Raw genomic sequence first — 15,720 nt, forward strand, 5'->3', positions numbered from 1 at the left:
CATAGTCTGGCTGTATGTTGTTAATTATCATCATACAGAAAGTTTTCATTTGAAAATGTGACTCTGAACTTAAAATGATGCAATAGATATTTAAAATGTCAGGGCTTCTCAGTCTACAGAGATCATGAATCCTCCTCCAGTTAAAGTGGTGTTGAAACCTAATCCCACACCCTCTTTGCCAGCTACATCCTCCTCTTCTCAACATGTGTCTCTGGATCTTGTATCTCTCAGGCGACTGGAAAGTAGCCTCAGCCTTGCCAGCTGCCTCAATCACCAGACCAGAGTGGCCTGCTATCTTTATGCGCTATGTATGAACAATGCCTTTTTATAACCAACTTTTAACTACTAACTAATGTCTTTTATTTTACAGTTTTGATTATCCAACAAATCATTTTAAGGGTGAAGTGTTAGGATGAGGCTGAATCTTTTCTTTTTTTAATGAATGGCCTCTGAGAACGGAAGTGGCAGTCGGCCCTCTTGTGGCTTTAATCCCAGGTGATGGCACTGAAACTGCAGTAATAAGCCTAATATTAATAAAATATATGTTAGTTTTTTGATGATTTAATAGAGGTTGTAATTGTAGCAATAACAATCATTGTATGTTTTATTTTCCATTAAACCACCCATAGGATACAGAGTCAAACAGTAATCACAGTACTTACAGCGGGTTCTTCGCCCTGCAGAAGTTTGTCACATTGATGCTTTATTCTGAAAGCTATGCCATCTGCCACCACTAACCCCAGAGGGATTCTTATCCAGCGCTGCATGTATCTTCTTCGCATTAGAGGGCTTCTTATGCAGCACAGTTTCGGATAATACTGTGGAACTCCATGCATGCTCATCCAGTGACAGCTTCACTGAAGGAGGAGATTACTTTGAGCTGGCTGCCTACACATGCAGATGTGACCAAATATTGTGTTTGCCAATCAGGATGAAGATTGAATCTGTCCTTGGTGGATATGGAAAGGATGTTTTTTTATTTTATTTACATATTTATTTATTTTCCTTTATTTAACTAGGCAAGTCAGTAAAGAACAAAATCTTATTTACAATGACGGCCTACCAAGAGGCCAAAGGCCTCCTGCGGGGACGGGGGCTGGGATTAAAACGTGGACGGGGGCTGGGTGTCACGAACGTCGTATGAAGGAGTGGACCAAAGCGCAGCGTTAGTTGCGAACATACTTGCTTTATTTAATTAAAGCATACACACGAAATAACAAAACAATAAACGACTCGTGAAGTCCTCAGTGACAATGACCGAACACGGAACAAAAACCCACAAACACAAAGTGAAACACAGACAGTTAAATATGGCTCCCAATCAGAGACAACCAGCACACAGCTGACACTCATTGCCTCTGATTGGGAGTCACTCAGTCAAACATAGAATTAAACAACCTAGAACACCCAACATAGAAACAGAAAACATAGAATGAACACACCCTGGCTCAACATAATGAGTCCCAGAGCCAGGGTGTGACACTGGGATTCAACTTCCATGTCAAAGAGTTGCCATGGGAAAATGGGCTTGTGATTAATTCAATAAGATCTAATGAAGAATATGAATATAATAATGGCAAAGAAATGGTAACATACACTGCAATATACACAGAGTATACAAAACATTATGATCACCTGCTCTTTCCATGACATAGATTGACCAGGTTAATCCAGGTGAAAGCTACGATCCCTTATTGATGTAATTTGTTAAATCCACTTCAATCAGTGTAGATGAAGGGGAGGAGACAGGTTAAAGAAGGATTTTTAAGCCTTGAGACAATTGAGACATGGATTGTGTATGCGTGCCATTCAGGGGGTGAATGGGCAAGACAAAATATTTTAAAACCTTTGAACGGAGTATGGTTGTAGGTGCTAGGTGCACTGGTTTGTGTCAAGAACTGCAACGCTGCTGGGTTATTCACGCTCAACAGTTTCCCGTGTGTATCAAGAATGGTCCACCACCCAAAGGACATCCAGCCAACTTGACACAACTGTGGGAAGTGTTGGAGTCAACATGGGCCAGCATCCCTGTGGAACGCTATCAATACCTTGTAGAGTCCATGCCCAGACGAATTGAGGCTGTTCTGAGGGCAAAAGGGGTGGGGGTGCAACTCAATATTAGGAAAGTGTTGCTAATGTTTGGTATACTCAGTGTATAATTCTAAAATACCACTTTTATGATGAATTCAGACAATCTTAATTAAAGAATACTCTTGACGAACAACGATGTAGAGAGCTAATACCTGCCTATTCAGTTAATCAGGATAAGGTAAAGACTAAATAAGGCTGTGTTTACACAGGCAGCCCAATTCTGATCTTTTTGCAACTAATTGGTCTTATGACCAATCAGATCAGATATTTTGCCCATAGTTGGGCACAAGATCAGAATTGGTCTGCCTGTGTAATGTGTAAACACAGCCTAACAGCTTTGAACAGATGCCCTTATTCATTATTTATACAGCGCCTCTGTGAACCATTAGGGGGAGATTTTCCCAACTGTCAGCAGGAAGTTCTAGGCGCACAATAATAACACACTCACAAGGAATAACACTGTCCCTCTATCACAGACCTATCTAAACATAAACAACTGAACAATGAATGGAAACTGTTTCCAAATACTAGTGCTCATTGTCAAGGTAGATGCTACGGCAAGCGGTACCGGAGCGCCAAGTCTATCGTCAAGTCTAGGTCCAAAAGGCTTCTTAACAGTTTCTACCCCCAAGCCATAAGACTCCTGAACAGCTAATCAAATGGCTACCCAGACTATTTGCATTGTCGTCGTCGTCCCCCCCACCACACACACCTCTTTTACGCTGCTGCCACTCTCTGTTTATTATCTATGCATAGTCACTTTAACTCTACCTACATGAACATATTACCTCAATTACCTTGCCTAACCTGTGCCCCCGCACATTGACTCTGTACCGGTACCCCCTGTATATAGCCTCCCTACTGTTATTTTACTGCTGCTCTATAATTATTTGTTATTATTATTATTATTATTTCTTTTTATTTGTTATTTTTTACTTATCTATTTTTTACTTAACACTCATTTTTCTTAAAACTGCATTGTTGGTTAAGGGCTTGTAAGTAAGCATTTCACTGTAAGGTCTACACCTGTTGTATTTGACAAATACAATTTGATTTGATTTGGCTATTTAATTATTTAGGCCTAAATGTGTAGATATCTCAAGATGTAAAAGAAGGGTCGAACTTTTAAGAAACATTGATGTAACTTCAGTGAATATAAGGTAGCCTATCTATTAAAAAACCAACCCAGACCACCATAACAAAACACAGATTTTTGAATAAACTTCAGAATAAAATGTGTGTGGTCAACACTGTGAGAAGCAGATGGAATGATATAATTCAACTGAGACAATCTAAGCTATAGAGAAAGAAGTCTGTACGTTTTTGCCACTTCAGGCCAATTAAAAAACAATACAAGTCTTCCAATGAAGCAGAATGCAAATTGAGCAGAATCTAAATGACTCGTTGAAGTAACATAAACCATGTGGTGATTTAGAGACAGTGATAGAATAGTATTTCATTAAAACACTGGAACAACTATAGATCACCTAGAAGAAATACAGCGTTAGCATATTCCTGACAAGCAATACATCTAGCATATCCTTTGTTTTGGTATATTCTTGCAAGAAACATTATGAAGTAGTTCTTATACACTGAGTGTACAAAACATTAGGAACACTTTCCCATGACATAGACTGACCAGGTGAATCCAGGTGAAAGCTATGATCCCTTATTGATGTCACCTGCTACACCCACTTCAATCAGTGTAAAATATGAAGGATTGTGTATGTGTGCCATTCAGAGGGTGAATGGGCAAGACAAAATATTTAAGTGCCTTTGAGAGGGGTATGGTAGTAGGTGCCAGGCACACCGGTTTGAGTGTGTCAAGAACTGCAACACTTCTGGGTTTTTAATGCTCAACAGTTTCTCGTGTGTATCAAAAATGGTCCACCACCCAAAGGACATCCAGCCAACTTGACACAACTGTGGGAAGGATTGGAGTCAACATGGGCCAGCATCCATGTGGAACGCTTTAGACACCTTGTAGTTTTGAGGCTGTTCTGAGGGCAAAAGGTGGTGCAACTCAATATTAGGAAGGTGTTCCTAATGTTTTGTACACTCCGTGTAAACGTCTATGGCTGCGTTTAAACATGCAGCCTAATTCTGATCATTTGACCAATCAGATCAGCTCTTTTGCCAATAATCTGTCAAAAGATCAGAATTGGGCTGCCTATTTAAACGCAGTTTATGATACCTTTTTGCAACCAGTTACTTTCCAGTATAAGAGGATAACCAGCATTCTGTGTGCCAAGTGTTTCCCAAGAGAGTTAAGTCAGGGTTAACTAGGTACAGCCAGGATCAAGGTCGGCTGGGTTTCTGGGAAAAGGATACTTCCCATCTCAATATGAAAGGGCAAATCCACATGATGTTTCAAAGAGAGGAATGATTATGGACTTTTACGTGCCAGGTGTCAGCATAGTGCAGATTGGTTTTGTCCTTGGTCATTCCACTGCTCTCAGTGTGAACTCAGAGGCAGAGGACAGACATCAAAAGGCTACAGCCATGGTGTCACGCTGAGGAGCTGTTGAATTGGTGCTTTTCACCATCTGAGTACTTTATTCTGAAGGCACGGGTGCATGCTCACCAGACGTGACTGCTGCTGGCGTAGACAGAGAGAGAGTGCGAGAGTGCGAGAGAGAGAGAGAGAGAGAGAGAGAGAGAGAGAGAGAGAGAGAGAGAGAGAGAGAGAGAGAGAGAGAGAGAGAGAGAGAGAGAGAGAGAGAGAGAGAGAGAGAGAGAGAGAGAGAGAGAGAGAGAAGAGAGAGAGAGAGAGAGAGAGAGAGAGAGAGAGAGAGAGAGAGAGAGAGAGATTATAATGTCAAGGTAAATGATACATGTGTCATATTAATACACTCTTAGAAAAAAAGGGTTATTTGGCTGTCCCCATAGGAGAACCCTTTTTGGTTCCAGGTAGAACCCTTTTGGGTTCCATGTAGAACCATCTGTGGAAAGGGTTTTACATGGAACCAAAGAAGGGTTCTACCTGGAACTAAAAAGGGTTCTTCAAATGGTTCTCCTATGGGGACAGCTGAAGAACCATTTTAGGTTCTAGATATCACCTTTTTTTATAAGAGTGTATAGATAGGTGTAATGAAAACTCTATGTACTCCCTCTCTCTCTAACACACACACACAGGTTCTAGTCAGTTGTCTTTATTTAGAGGTTAAACTGTCCAGTACATAATATCAATGTGCAGTATATGTTTTTTTAAATTATTACACTATTTCAATTACACTACTGCAACAACGTTGGCACTAGAGCCAACATTCAATTGCCACCTGTTGGCTCGATGCTTCAGCACCACAGACAGCTACCGATTATATCTTCGTCTCCGTTGTCAGGTCCATGGATAGCGACTGAATCGGTGCAACTGACATTCGCTTGAACAGGCTACTCTTCGCAATTTATATCATATTATACCAACAATCAGTCACATTCAGCAATACAAATCCCAACCTCATAGCACTGAATAATTTTGTCATAAATTACCAAAATAGCCTACTTTATCTCACAGTCGGTTATACATTTCTTCATAATTAAAGTCCAAAGAAGGGTGGCCAACATCCTTGAATAAAATAAGAAATAGTCACTTTATTTGAGACTTGTGATTAGAGTGGAAACACCAGGAATCCAGAAAACGTTGAGTACCTCCATCCACCCATTAGATTTCCCCGCTCAAGCTTCAAGTATAGTTTGTCCTCCCGTTCCAGGTGCAGAAGAACTGAATTGCTCGCAGCCTCTCGAGTGACATCCTGGTCCCCGGCGAAAGCTGATATGATAGGATACTCGTTGTGCATCAAGTTCACCTGCAGAATGCAATGCAACGGATATGTGATACACAACAAAAACAAGTTCACAATTGGCGTCTCAACTTAATTAAGACCTCTCTTTGCACTCACCTGTATAGTCTGCCGGTTGTAAACCTTCACCACATGGAAGCTGAAACTGTAAATGCCTCTTCTTGGTGCTTGAAATACACTTGCTTGCAGATCAAAATGGTTGCCAATGTTTACTAATACCTGCAAGAGAAAATAAATCCCAAATAGTACAAACATGTACATTATGAAGATTATGCTAATTTGAAAAAACTAAGAATAAAATAAACAATTAATCCCTGACCTGATCAAAGTAGATGGTCAGAGACGTATTGCTCATATCAGAAGGTTCATGGTTGGTTCCCCTGAGCGCAGAGAAAGCCACTTTAGCACCGCCTGCCCGGACAGATATCCCGGAGGAGGTCAGCGCTCCCTCTGCAGATGGGTTTGCGTCACAAACCACCAGACACTTTCCCTCCAAAACAAGAGGCTCCGTGTCATTCTGTCCCAACGAAAAGGCAACGCCAAATCCTAGGAGGACCAACGGCAGCATGGCACAAGATCGACTGTTACACCGTTTATGGGGTGCGACTGCTCTGCTCTCAGGCAATCAGTCCCCCTTCACCCCCCCTCCTCTCTCTCTCTCTCTCTCTCTCTCTCTCTCTCTCTCCTTACTCACACACACTCACATACGCACACTCACACACACAGTATGCATAGTGCAGTGTCAAGGCTGTGATATGAGTTACACTTGCACCATCAAGTGGCTGGCAAATGCAACACGAACATGTAGGCCCGCCTGTATCTGTCTATATAAAAGAGGAGAGTTGAAAGTATATGATAGTACTAGTCTGTTCTCTGTCACGGCTTCCGCCGAGGCTGTGCACCCTCCTGGTTCGGGCAGGCTTCGCCGTTCGTCGTCACCGGAGTACTAGCTACTGCCGATCCCATTCTCATCACTCCACTTGTCATGTCTTGTCAATCACACACACCTGGTGCTCATTCCCCTAATTAGTATGTGTATAAGTGTTCCCTCTGTTCCCCTTGTCTTTGTGAGTGATTGTTTGTTGTGAGAGCGTGTAGCGCGATTGAGCTACTATTCACTGTGTTTATGCCAAGGTGGATGTTTTCCCTTGTAATAGTTTCGTTTGACGCTTGGGGCGTTTGATTTATGTAAACGGAATAAACTCTGGACTTCGGTATTTTACCTCCTGCGCCCGACTCCTCAATATTACCTACTTTTTATTCTTGAAATTATTGCTTACCATATTGAAACAGATGGCATGTCTGACGATAACTTTGTTTCTTCTCAAATCTCTGAAGTCTATTAAAGCTACAAGATAAAGACTTTAATTTCTGGTTTTGGATTAGCTCCATAATAATCATGTAAATTGGTCAAAATACTATGTTTTGTAGACAAAGTTACAGTACATCAGAATGATTGTTTAGTGGGGAGAGTGGAGGGACTCCTGAAAGATACACACACACACCACACTTGCCCTGATATTCCAAGCATGGAGCAATTGCGTGTGACTCCATGCAGATAATATTATGTAATTACAGATTTGATACTTAGTGTGCAGGCAGTGGTCTAAGATTGGATAGACTGTGCAGGCAGTGGTCTCAGATTGGCTAGACTGTGCAGGCAGTGGTCTCAGATTGGCTAGACTGTGCAGGCAGAGGTCTCAGATTGGATAGACTGTGCAGGCAGTGATCTCAGATTGGCTAGACTGTGCAGGCAGTGGTCTCAGATTGGCTAGACTGTGCAGGCAGTGGTCTCAGATTGGCTAGACTGTGCACGCATGTGGTCTCAGATTGGCTAGACTGTGCACGCATGTGGTCTCAGATTGGATAGACTGTGCACGCATGTGGTCTCAGATTGGATAGACTATACGGTATTATGCCTTTGTCACAAACGTTGAGAGACGGGTCGGACCAAGGTGCAGCGTGAAAAGCGTACATGTTTATTAACTAAATAAACATTCAACAAAACAAGAAACAACGTAACGTGAAGTCCAAAGGGCTATACACATACCAGCCTCACAGGAACAAGATCCCACAATACACAGTAAGCAATAGGCTACCTAAGTATGATCCCCAATCAGAGACAACGAGCCAGACATAGAAATAGAAAACTAGAACGTAAACATAGAATATCTAACATAGATTTCCACACCCTGACTCAACAAACTAGAGTTCTATAGGTCAGGGCGTGACAGTACATCCCCCCCCCCACCCCAAAGGTGCGGACTCCGGCCGCACAAACCTGACATGACAGGGGAGGGTCTGGGTGGGCTTTCAGCCTCGGAGGCGGATCCGGCTCCGGGCGTGACGACCTCTCCCTCTCTGCCTCCCCGTTGCGCCCCTGGTCTTGTCTGGACCTCGGCACGATGCTTCCCCTCTCCTTCCTCCGACGATGCACCAAGCCCTGTCTGGACCCTGGTGTGGGAGACCCCGAACCTGGAGAGGGGCTGACGCCTGGGCCTGGATCGGCAATCCTCCCGCGATGCACCAAGCCCTGTCTGGACCCTGGTGTGGGAGGCCCCGACCCTGGAGAGGGGCTGACTTCTGGGTCTGAAGTGGAGCCGCTGACCCGGAGCTGAACTGGACCCCGGTGGAGTGGACTGCTCTGGCTCCGGAATGGATCCGCTGACCGGAGCTGGACTACGCACCGGTGGAGCGGACTGCTCTGGCTCCGGAGTGGAGCCGCTGACCGGAGCTGGACTGGGCACCGGTGGAGCGGACTGCTCTGGCTCTGGAGTGGAGAAGCTGACCGGAGCTGGATTGGGCACCGGTGGAGCGGACTGCTCTGGCTCCGGAGTGGAGCCGGTGACCGGAGTGGGACTGAGCACCGGTGGAGCGGACTACTCTGGCTCCGGAATGGAGCCGCTGACCGGAGCTGGATCAGGCACCGGATTGCTCTGGCTCCGGAGTGGATCCGCTGACCGGAGCTGGACTAGGCACTGGTGGAGCAGACTGCTCTGACTCCGGAGTGGAACCGCTGACCGGAGCTGGACTGGGCACCGGTGGAGCGGACTGCTCTGACTCCGGAGTGGAGCAGCTGACCAGGGCGGAACTGGACCCCGGTGGAACGGTCTGCTCTGGCTCTGGAGTGGAGCAAACTTTCCGGACCCGTATCCATCCCCATCTCTGGAGCAGGACTAAACGCCATGCCCAGCCTGGGCACCGACGCAGAGGAAAATTCCAGCCCTGTAGTAGGACTGGTTGCCGGCCCCAGACTGGGCACCGACACGTTTAGGAGCTCCTGCTCCAAAACGGGGCTGTACGTCGTGCCCACCCTGGGCACCGACGCAGAGGTGGTTTCCAACCCTGTAGTTGGGCTGGTTGCCGGCCCCAGACTGGGCACCGACACCCTAAAGTGCTCCCTGCAGGGGACCGTCGCTGGAGGTCGGGTGAGGTGTAGAAACGCCACCTCTCTCCCATCGCTCCAATGTACTCACCACACGCTCCATTGCGCTGCCGAGAGCCTGGATCCTGCTCGCCTGCCGTTGGATACATTCCTCCAAAGATCCGGACGGACCGACTATACCTGCTGACTCCATTTTAGGTGCGTGTTTCTGTCCTGGAACGGGCCGTGCCGGACTGGGAACACGCACCACTGACTTGGTGCGAGGAGCAGGCACGGGGCGTACCAGGCTGGAAACTGGCGTTGGAGATGTACGACTGTTCCAGTCCTTCTCTCTCTGCGCCCAATCCTCCTCCAGTGAGGACTCCTCCGGGAGCCCCCACGAGTTAGGGAACAGAAACTCATCGTCGTCGTCATCCTCAGTGTAAAACTGTTCCCATTCCTGTTCCCATGGTCGTAGGGACTCCAACTGGAACCCCACCGGGTGCAGTGGTCGGGGCTCTTCTCTCTCGATCCCCGACCACCCCTCTAGGGGTTGCTTCTCGGGCTTCCTCAGCGATTGGTCCTGTTGGCGTTGTCGTTGATCCTCTCTTGCCAGGGCCTGTACCTTCGCCCAGGTGAATATCTCCTCCCATGACCACCTGTGACAAAGCTATTCGCTCCGCCTCGGCACGCTGCTTGGTCCTTTCGTGGTGGGATCTTCTGTCTCGAACGTTGAGAGACGGGTCGGACCAAGGTGCAGCGTGAAAAGCGTACATGTTTATTAACTAAATAAACATTCAACAAAACAAGAAACAAAGTAACGTGAAGTCCAAAGGGCTATACACATACCAGCCTCACAGGAACAAGATCCCACAATACACAGTAAGCAATAGGATACCTAAGTATGATCCCCAATCAGAGACAATGAGCGACAGCTGCCTCTGATTGGGAATCATACCTGGCCAGACATAGAAATAGAAAACTAGAACATAAACATAGAATATCTAACATAGATTTCCACACCCTGACTCAACAAACTAGAGTTCTATAGGTCAGGGCGTGACAGCCTTCTTATTAGTTACATAATGCCTTAACCCTAAAAGTGCCAAAAGGAGTCAATTTTGACCAAGGGTTACAAAAGGACAATTTCAAAATCCTTTTTTGTCCTTCTGAAATTTTAGGACATTGTCAAGCAACTAGTTACCAACAACAACAACAAAAAAGATTAAACATGTGTTAATATGGAGGAATGAAAAACACTATTTTCTATACTAGTGGTGCGTGGATAAGATGAAAATGTGGACTCAATGGTAAACTTTGTGATAAAACCACTAAATTGGGTAGATGTACAGTGTCTTCATAAAGTATTCACACCCCTTGACTTTTTCCACATTTTGTTGTGTTACAGCCTGAATTTAAAATGGATTAAATTGAGATTGTGTCACTGGCCTAGTGGAATTATGTTTTTAGAATTGTTTACCAATTAATAAAAAATGAAAAGCTGAAATGCCTTGAGTCAATAAGTATTCGACCCCTTTGCTATGGCAAGCCTAAATAAGTTCTGGAGTAACAATGTGCTTAAAAAGTCACATAATAAATTGCATGGACTCTGTGTGCAATAATAGTGAAAACATGATTTTTGTATGACTACCTCATCTCTGTACCCAACACATACAATTATTATCATGTTTCAGGAGAAGACCCAGATGCAGACAGTGTCGAAGTAACAAAAGTTTATTACAAAAACAGGTGGCAGGCAAACGACAGGTCAAGGGCAGGCAGAGGTCAGTAATCCAAATCAGAGTCCAAAAGGTACAGAATGGCAGGCAGTCTCAGGGTCAGGGTCAGGGTCAGGGTCAGGGTCAGGGCAGGCAGAATGGTCAAAACAGGAACTTGAAAACGACAGGAGCAAGGGGAAACCCGCTGGTAGGCTTGACGAAACAAAACGAACTGGCAACAGACAAACAGAGAACACAGGTATAAATACACTGGGGATAATGGGGAAGATGGGTGACACCTGGAGGGGGGTGGAGACAATCACAAAGACAGGTGAAACAGATCAGGGTGTGGCAATTATCTGTAAGGTCCCTCAGTCGAGCAGTGAATTTCAAACACAGATTCAACCACAAAGACCAGGGAGGTTTTATAATGCCTCGCAAAGAAGGGCACCTATTGGTAGATGGGTAAAAATACAAAATCAGACATTGAGTATCCCTTTGAGCATGGTGAAGTTATTAATTACACTTTGGATGGTGTAATACACCCAGACACTACAAAGATACATGGGTCCTTCCTAACTCAATTGCCGGAGAGGAAGGAAACCGCTCAGGGATTTCACCATGAGGCCAATGGTGACCTTAAAACAGTTACAGATTTGAATGGCTGTGATAGGGGAAAACTGAGAAATGGATCAACAACATTGTAGTTACTCCACAATACTAACCTAAATGACAGAGTGAAAAAATTGAAGCCTGTACAGAATAAAGATATTCCAAAACATGCATCCTGTTTGCAAAAAGGCACTAAAGTAATATTGCAAAAAATTTTGCTAAGCAATTAACCTTTTGTCCTGAATAAGAAGTGCTATGTTTGGGGCAAATGCAATACAAGACATTACTGAGTACCACTCTCCATATTTTCAAGCTTAGTGGTGGATGCATCATGTTATGGGTATGCTTGTAATTGTTAAAGACTAGGGAGTTTTTCAGGATAAAAAAGAAACGCAATGAAGCTAAGCACAGGCAAAATCCTACAGGAAAACCTGGTTCAGTCTGCTTTCAACCAGACACTGTGAGATGAATTCACCTTTTAGCAGGACAATAACCTAAACCACTGGAGTTGCTTACCAAGAAAACAGTGAATGTTCCTGAGTGGTCGAGTTACAGTTTTGCCTTAAATCTGCTTGGAAATCTATGGCAAGACTTGAAAAGTGTTGTCTAGCAATGATCAACAACCAATTTGACAGAACTTGAACAATTTAAAAAGAATAATGTGCAAATATTGTACAATCCATGTGTGCAAAGCTCTTAGAGACTTACCCAGCAAGACTCACAGCTGTAATCGCTGCCAAATGTGATTCTAACATGTATTGACTCAGGGGTGTGAATACTTATGTAAAATATATTTCTGTATTTAATTTTCAACACATTTGCAAACATTTCTAAAAACATGTTTTCACTTTGTCATTATGGGGTATTGTGTGTAGATGGGTGAGAAACAAATCATATTTAATCCATTTTGAATTCAGGCTCTAACACAACAAAATTAAGGGGTATGATTACTTTATGAAGGCACTGTATGTACCCTGGAAATATATAGCTATGGAGCTATCCCTGATTTGTTCCCATTATAGTAAAAAATATATATATATATATACAAATACCTATTAGCTTCCAGTCAATGTCTCTATACCAAGTAGAGAGTTTGGAACTGAGTTGATCAGCCATAGCGTTCCAAAGTTACAGCTAAAAGTCTGATGGCACCGGTGCTCATATCGCTTATATCGCCCATATCGCTAGCCATCTTAGGTCGTACCGGTATGTCAGATTAGCTCAATCGCCAAGTTCTCAGCCTCTGAGTATCACAGAAACACAACACTTTGAATGATTAACAGAAACATTTTCATAACAATTGGCTATGAATGAAATTGATCCAAATATCTATTAAAAACATGAAAAACAAAAACATCTATGTTTGAGACATCAAATTTGACAATAAATGTGTGATGAGATACAAAAATATGCTTATTTTGGGGAATTTCAAACATTTACTTGTTTTACAAAAGGTTAATAAAGTAAAATGTGTTACTGCTTGACAGACAGTGTCTTTTTGTGATCATTACCAATCTGGGGTCAGAAATGACCCCAGTTGGCGCTTTTAAGCAAAGAAAATTATGTTGGCACTTTTAGGGTTCAAAACATTCGCAGAGAATTATAAACCTTGTTCAACATTCGACATCCATACACTTTCATCATGAAGTTAAGCATGTCTCATTGTAAGAAAGTGGCATTACTATTATAATGTGAGTGGTGTGTGTTTAGGGAATGGACACAATCAGTGACTGTCTGATTTCCTTTGTGTCATCATGGATTCAGATTCTACTATTCTGTCTGAGTGTGAAAAAGTTAACACCCATTTGTTTTCCTGAAGAAAGCCATAAAAACAATCTGTATTGTCAGATTTGTCTCCCTTCTGCAGAATATCAAGGGAGTTGATTTCTCTTTGGTCTGGAACAGTGAGAATACTATACTGAACAAAAATATAAACGCAACATGCAACAATTTCAAAGATTTTAACGAGTTACAGTTCATATAAGAAAATCAGTCAATTGAAATAAATAAATTAGGCCCTAATCTATGAATTTCACGACTGGGAATACAGATAAGCGTCTGTTGGTCACAGATACCTTTAAAAACAATTAGGGGCGTGGATCAGAAAACCATCTGGTGTGACCATCATTTGCCTCATGCAGCTCGACACATCTCCTTCGCATAGAATTTATTAGGTTGTTGGTTGTGGCCTGTGGAATGTTGTCCCACTCCTCTTCAATGGTTGTGTGAAGTTGTTGGATATTGGTGAGAACTGGAACACGCTGTCATACATGTCAATCCAGAGCATCCCAAACATGCTCAATGGGTGACATGTCTGGTGAGTATACAGGCAATGGAAGAACTGGGACATTTTCAGCTGCCAGGAATTGTGTACAGATCCTTGCGACATGGGGCCGTGCATTATCATGATGAAACATGAGGAGATGGCGGCGGATGAATGGCACGACAATGGGCCTCAGGATCTCATCACAGCAGTGTTGCCAACACATTTTCAGGGGAAGTTGCTAGAGGCAGGTCAATTTGTTGCTAAAAGTTGGTAAATGACGTTGTGATGTCATTGCGTGATGACGTCATTATGTAATAACGTAAAACTGCGTCATTACGTAGAATACACAATAACTTTACTCAAATTGACTGGCCATCTCGGGACAAATATGATTTCACATTTGTTAGTTTAGATTTGTTTGTTCATTATCACGTTTTTGTTTGTAAAAGTAATATAAACACAACACATTTTATATGATCAGATATTTTTATTTTTAAAACACAACACATTGAATTATTGAACAATTATACATTACACATGATTGAACAATTACATTTGATTTATTTTCTTATTAACTAGTAAACCTACACATTCTGAACAATTATAGTTTTAAGCAGTGTATTGGTAGTTAGCTAACATGCTACCTAACTGATTAGGTATATACAGTGGGGGAAAAAAGTATTTAGTCATCCACCAATTGTGCAAGTTCACCCACTTAAAAAGATGAGAGAGGCCTGTAATTTTCATCATAGGTACACGTCAACTATGACAGACAAATTGAGGAAAAAAAATCCAGAAAATCACATTGTAGGATTTTTTATGAATTTATTTGCAAATGATGGTGGAAAATAAGTATTTGGTCACCTACAAACAAGCAAGATTTCTGGCTCTCACAGACCTGTAACTTCTTCTTTAAGAGGCTCCTCTGTCCTCCACTCGTTACCTGTATTAATGGCACCTGTTTGAACTTGTTATCAGTATAAAAGACACCTGTCCACAACCTCAAACAGTCACACTCCAAACTCCACTATGGCCAAGACCAAAGAGCTGTCAAAGGACACCAGAAACAAAATTGTAGACCTGCACCAGGCTGGGAAGACTGAACCTGCAATAGATAAGCAGCTTGGTTTGAAGAAATCAACTGTGGGAGCAATTATTAGGAAATGGAAGACATACAAGACCACTGATAATCTCCCTCGATCTGGGGCTCCACGCAAGATCTCACCCCGTGGGGTCAAAATTATCACAAGAACAGTGAGCAAAAATCCCAGAGCCACACGGGGGGACCTAGTGAATGACCTGCAGAGAGCTGGGACCAAAGTAACAAAGCCTACCATCAGTAACACACTACGCCGCCAGGGACTCAAATCCCGCAGTGCCAGACGTGTGCCCCTGCTTAAGCCAGTACGTGTCCAGGCCCGTCTGAAGTTTGCTAGAGTGCATTTGGATGATCCAGAAGAGGATTGGGAGAATGTCATATGGTCAGATGAAACCAAAATAGAACTTTTTGGTAAAAACTCAACTCGTTGTGTTTGGAGGACAAAGAATGCTGAGTTGCATCCAAAGAACACCATACCTACTGTGAAGCATGGGGGTGGAAACATCATGCTTTGGGGCTGTTTTTCTGCAAAGGGACCAGGACGACTGATCCATGTAAAGGAAAGAATGAATGGGGCCATGTATCGTGAGATTTTGAGTGAAAACCTCCTTCCATCAGCAAGGGCATTGAAGATGAAACGTGGCTGGGTCTTTCAGCATGACAATGATCCCAAACACACCGCCCGGGCAACGAAGGAGTGGCTTCGTAAGAAGCATTTCAAGGTCCTGGAGTGGCCTAGCCAGTCTCCAGATCTCAACCCCATAGAAAAT

At 43.4% G+C, this 15,720-nt stretch overlaps 1 protein-coding gene and 1 pseudogene across 1 annotated transcript; one reads left to right on the top strand and one right to left on the bottom strand.

The window, feature by feature from the left end:
• Positions 1–5,247: 5,247 nt before the first annotated feature.
• On the bottom strand, positions 5,248–6,505 carry LOC121534630 (cerebellin-2-like). The gene is made up of 3 exons (XM_041841204.1): positions 6,211–6,505; positions 5,991–6,110; positions 5,248–5,897 (listed from the first exon to the last, which is right to left on the bottom strand). The coding sequence occupies exons 1-3, from the start codon at positions 6,457–6,459 to the stop codon at positions 5,700–5,702; spliced, it is 567 nt and encodes a 188-aa protein (XP_041697138.1). The 5' UTR covers positions 6,460–6,505; the 3' UTR covers positions 5,248–5,699.
• A 2,571-nt stretch (positions 6,506–9,076) lies between these two features.
• Positions 9,077–15,720, top strand: part of LOC121534830 — a 39,080-nt pseudogene continuing 32,436 nt past the window's right edge.

Source organism: Coregonus clupeaformis, chromosome 21 (genome assembly GCF_020615455.1).
Source record: "Coregonus clupeaformis isolate EN_2021a chromosome 21, ASM2061545v1, whole genome shotgun sequence".
NCBI lineage: Eukaryota > Metazoa > Chordata > Actinopteri > Salmoniformes > Salmonidae > Coregonus > Coregonus clupeaformis.

Excerpts from the sequence above, each read along its gene's own strand:
- LOC121534630 (XM_041841204.1), bottom strand. The coding sequence starts at position 6,459 with ATGCTGCCGTTGGTCCTCCTAGGATTTGGCGTTGCCTTTTCGTTGGGA. Across the intron at positions 6,111-6,210 it reads TGACCATCTACTTTGATCAG|GTATTAGTAAACATTGGCAA; the intron begins GTCAGGGATTAA and ends TTTCTCTTGCAG. Across the intron at positions 5,898-5,990 it reads ACAACCGGCAGACTATACAG|GTGAACTTGATGCACAACGA; the intron begins GTGAGTGCAAAG and ends TGCATTCTGCAG.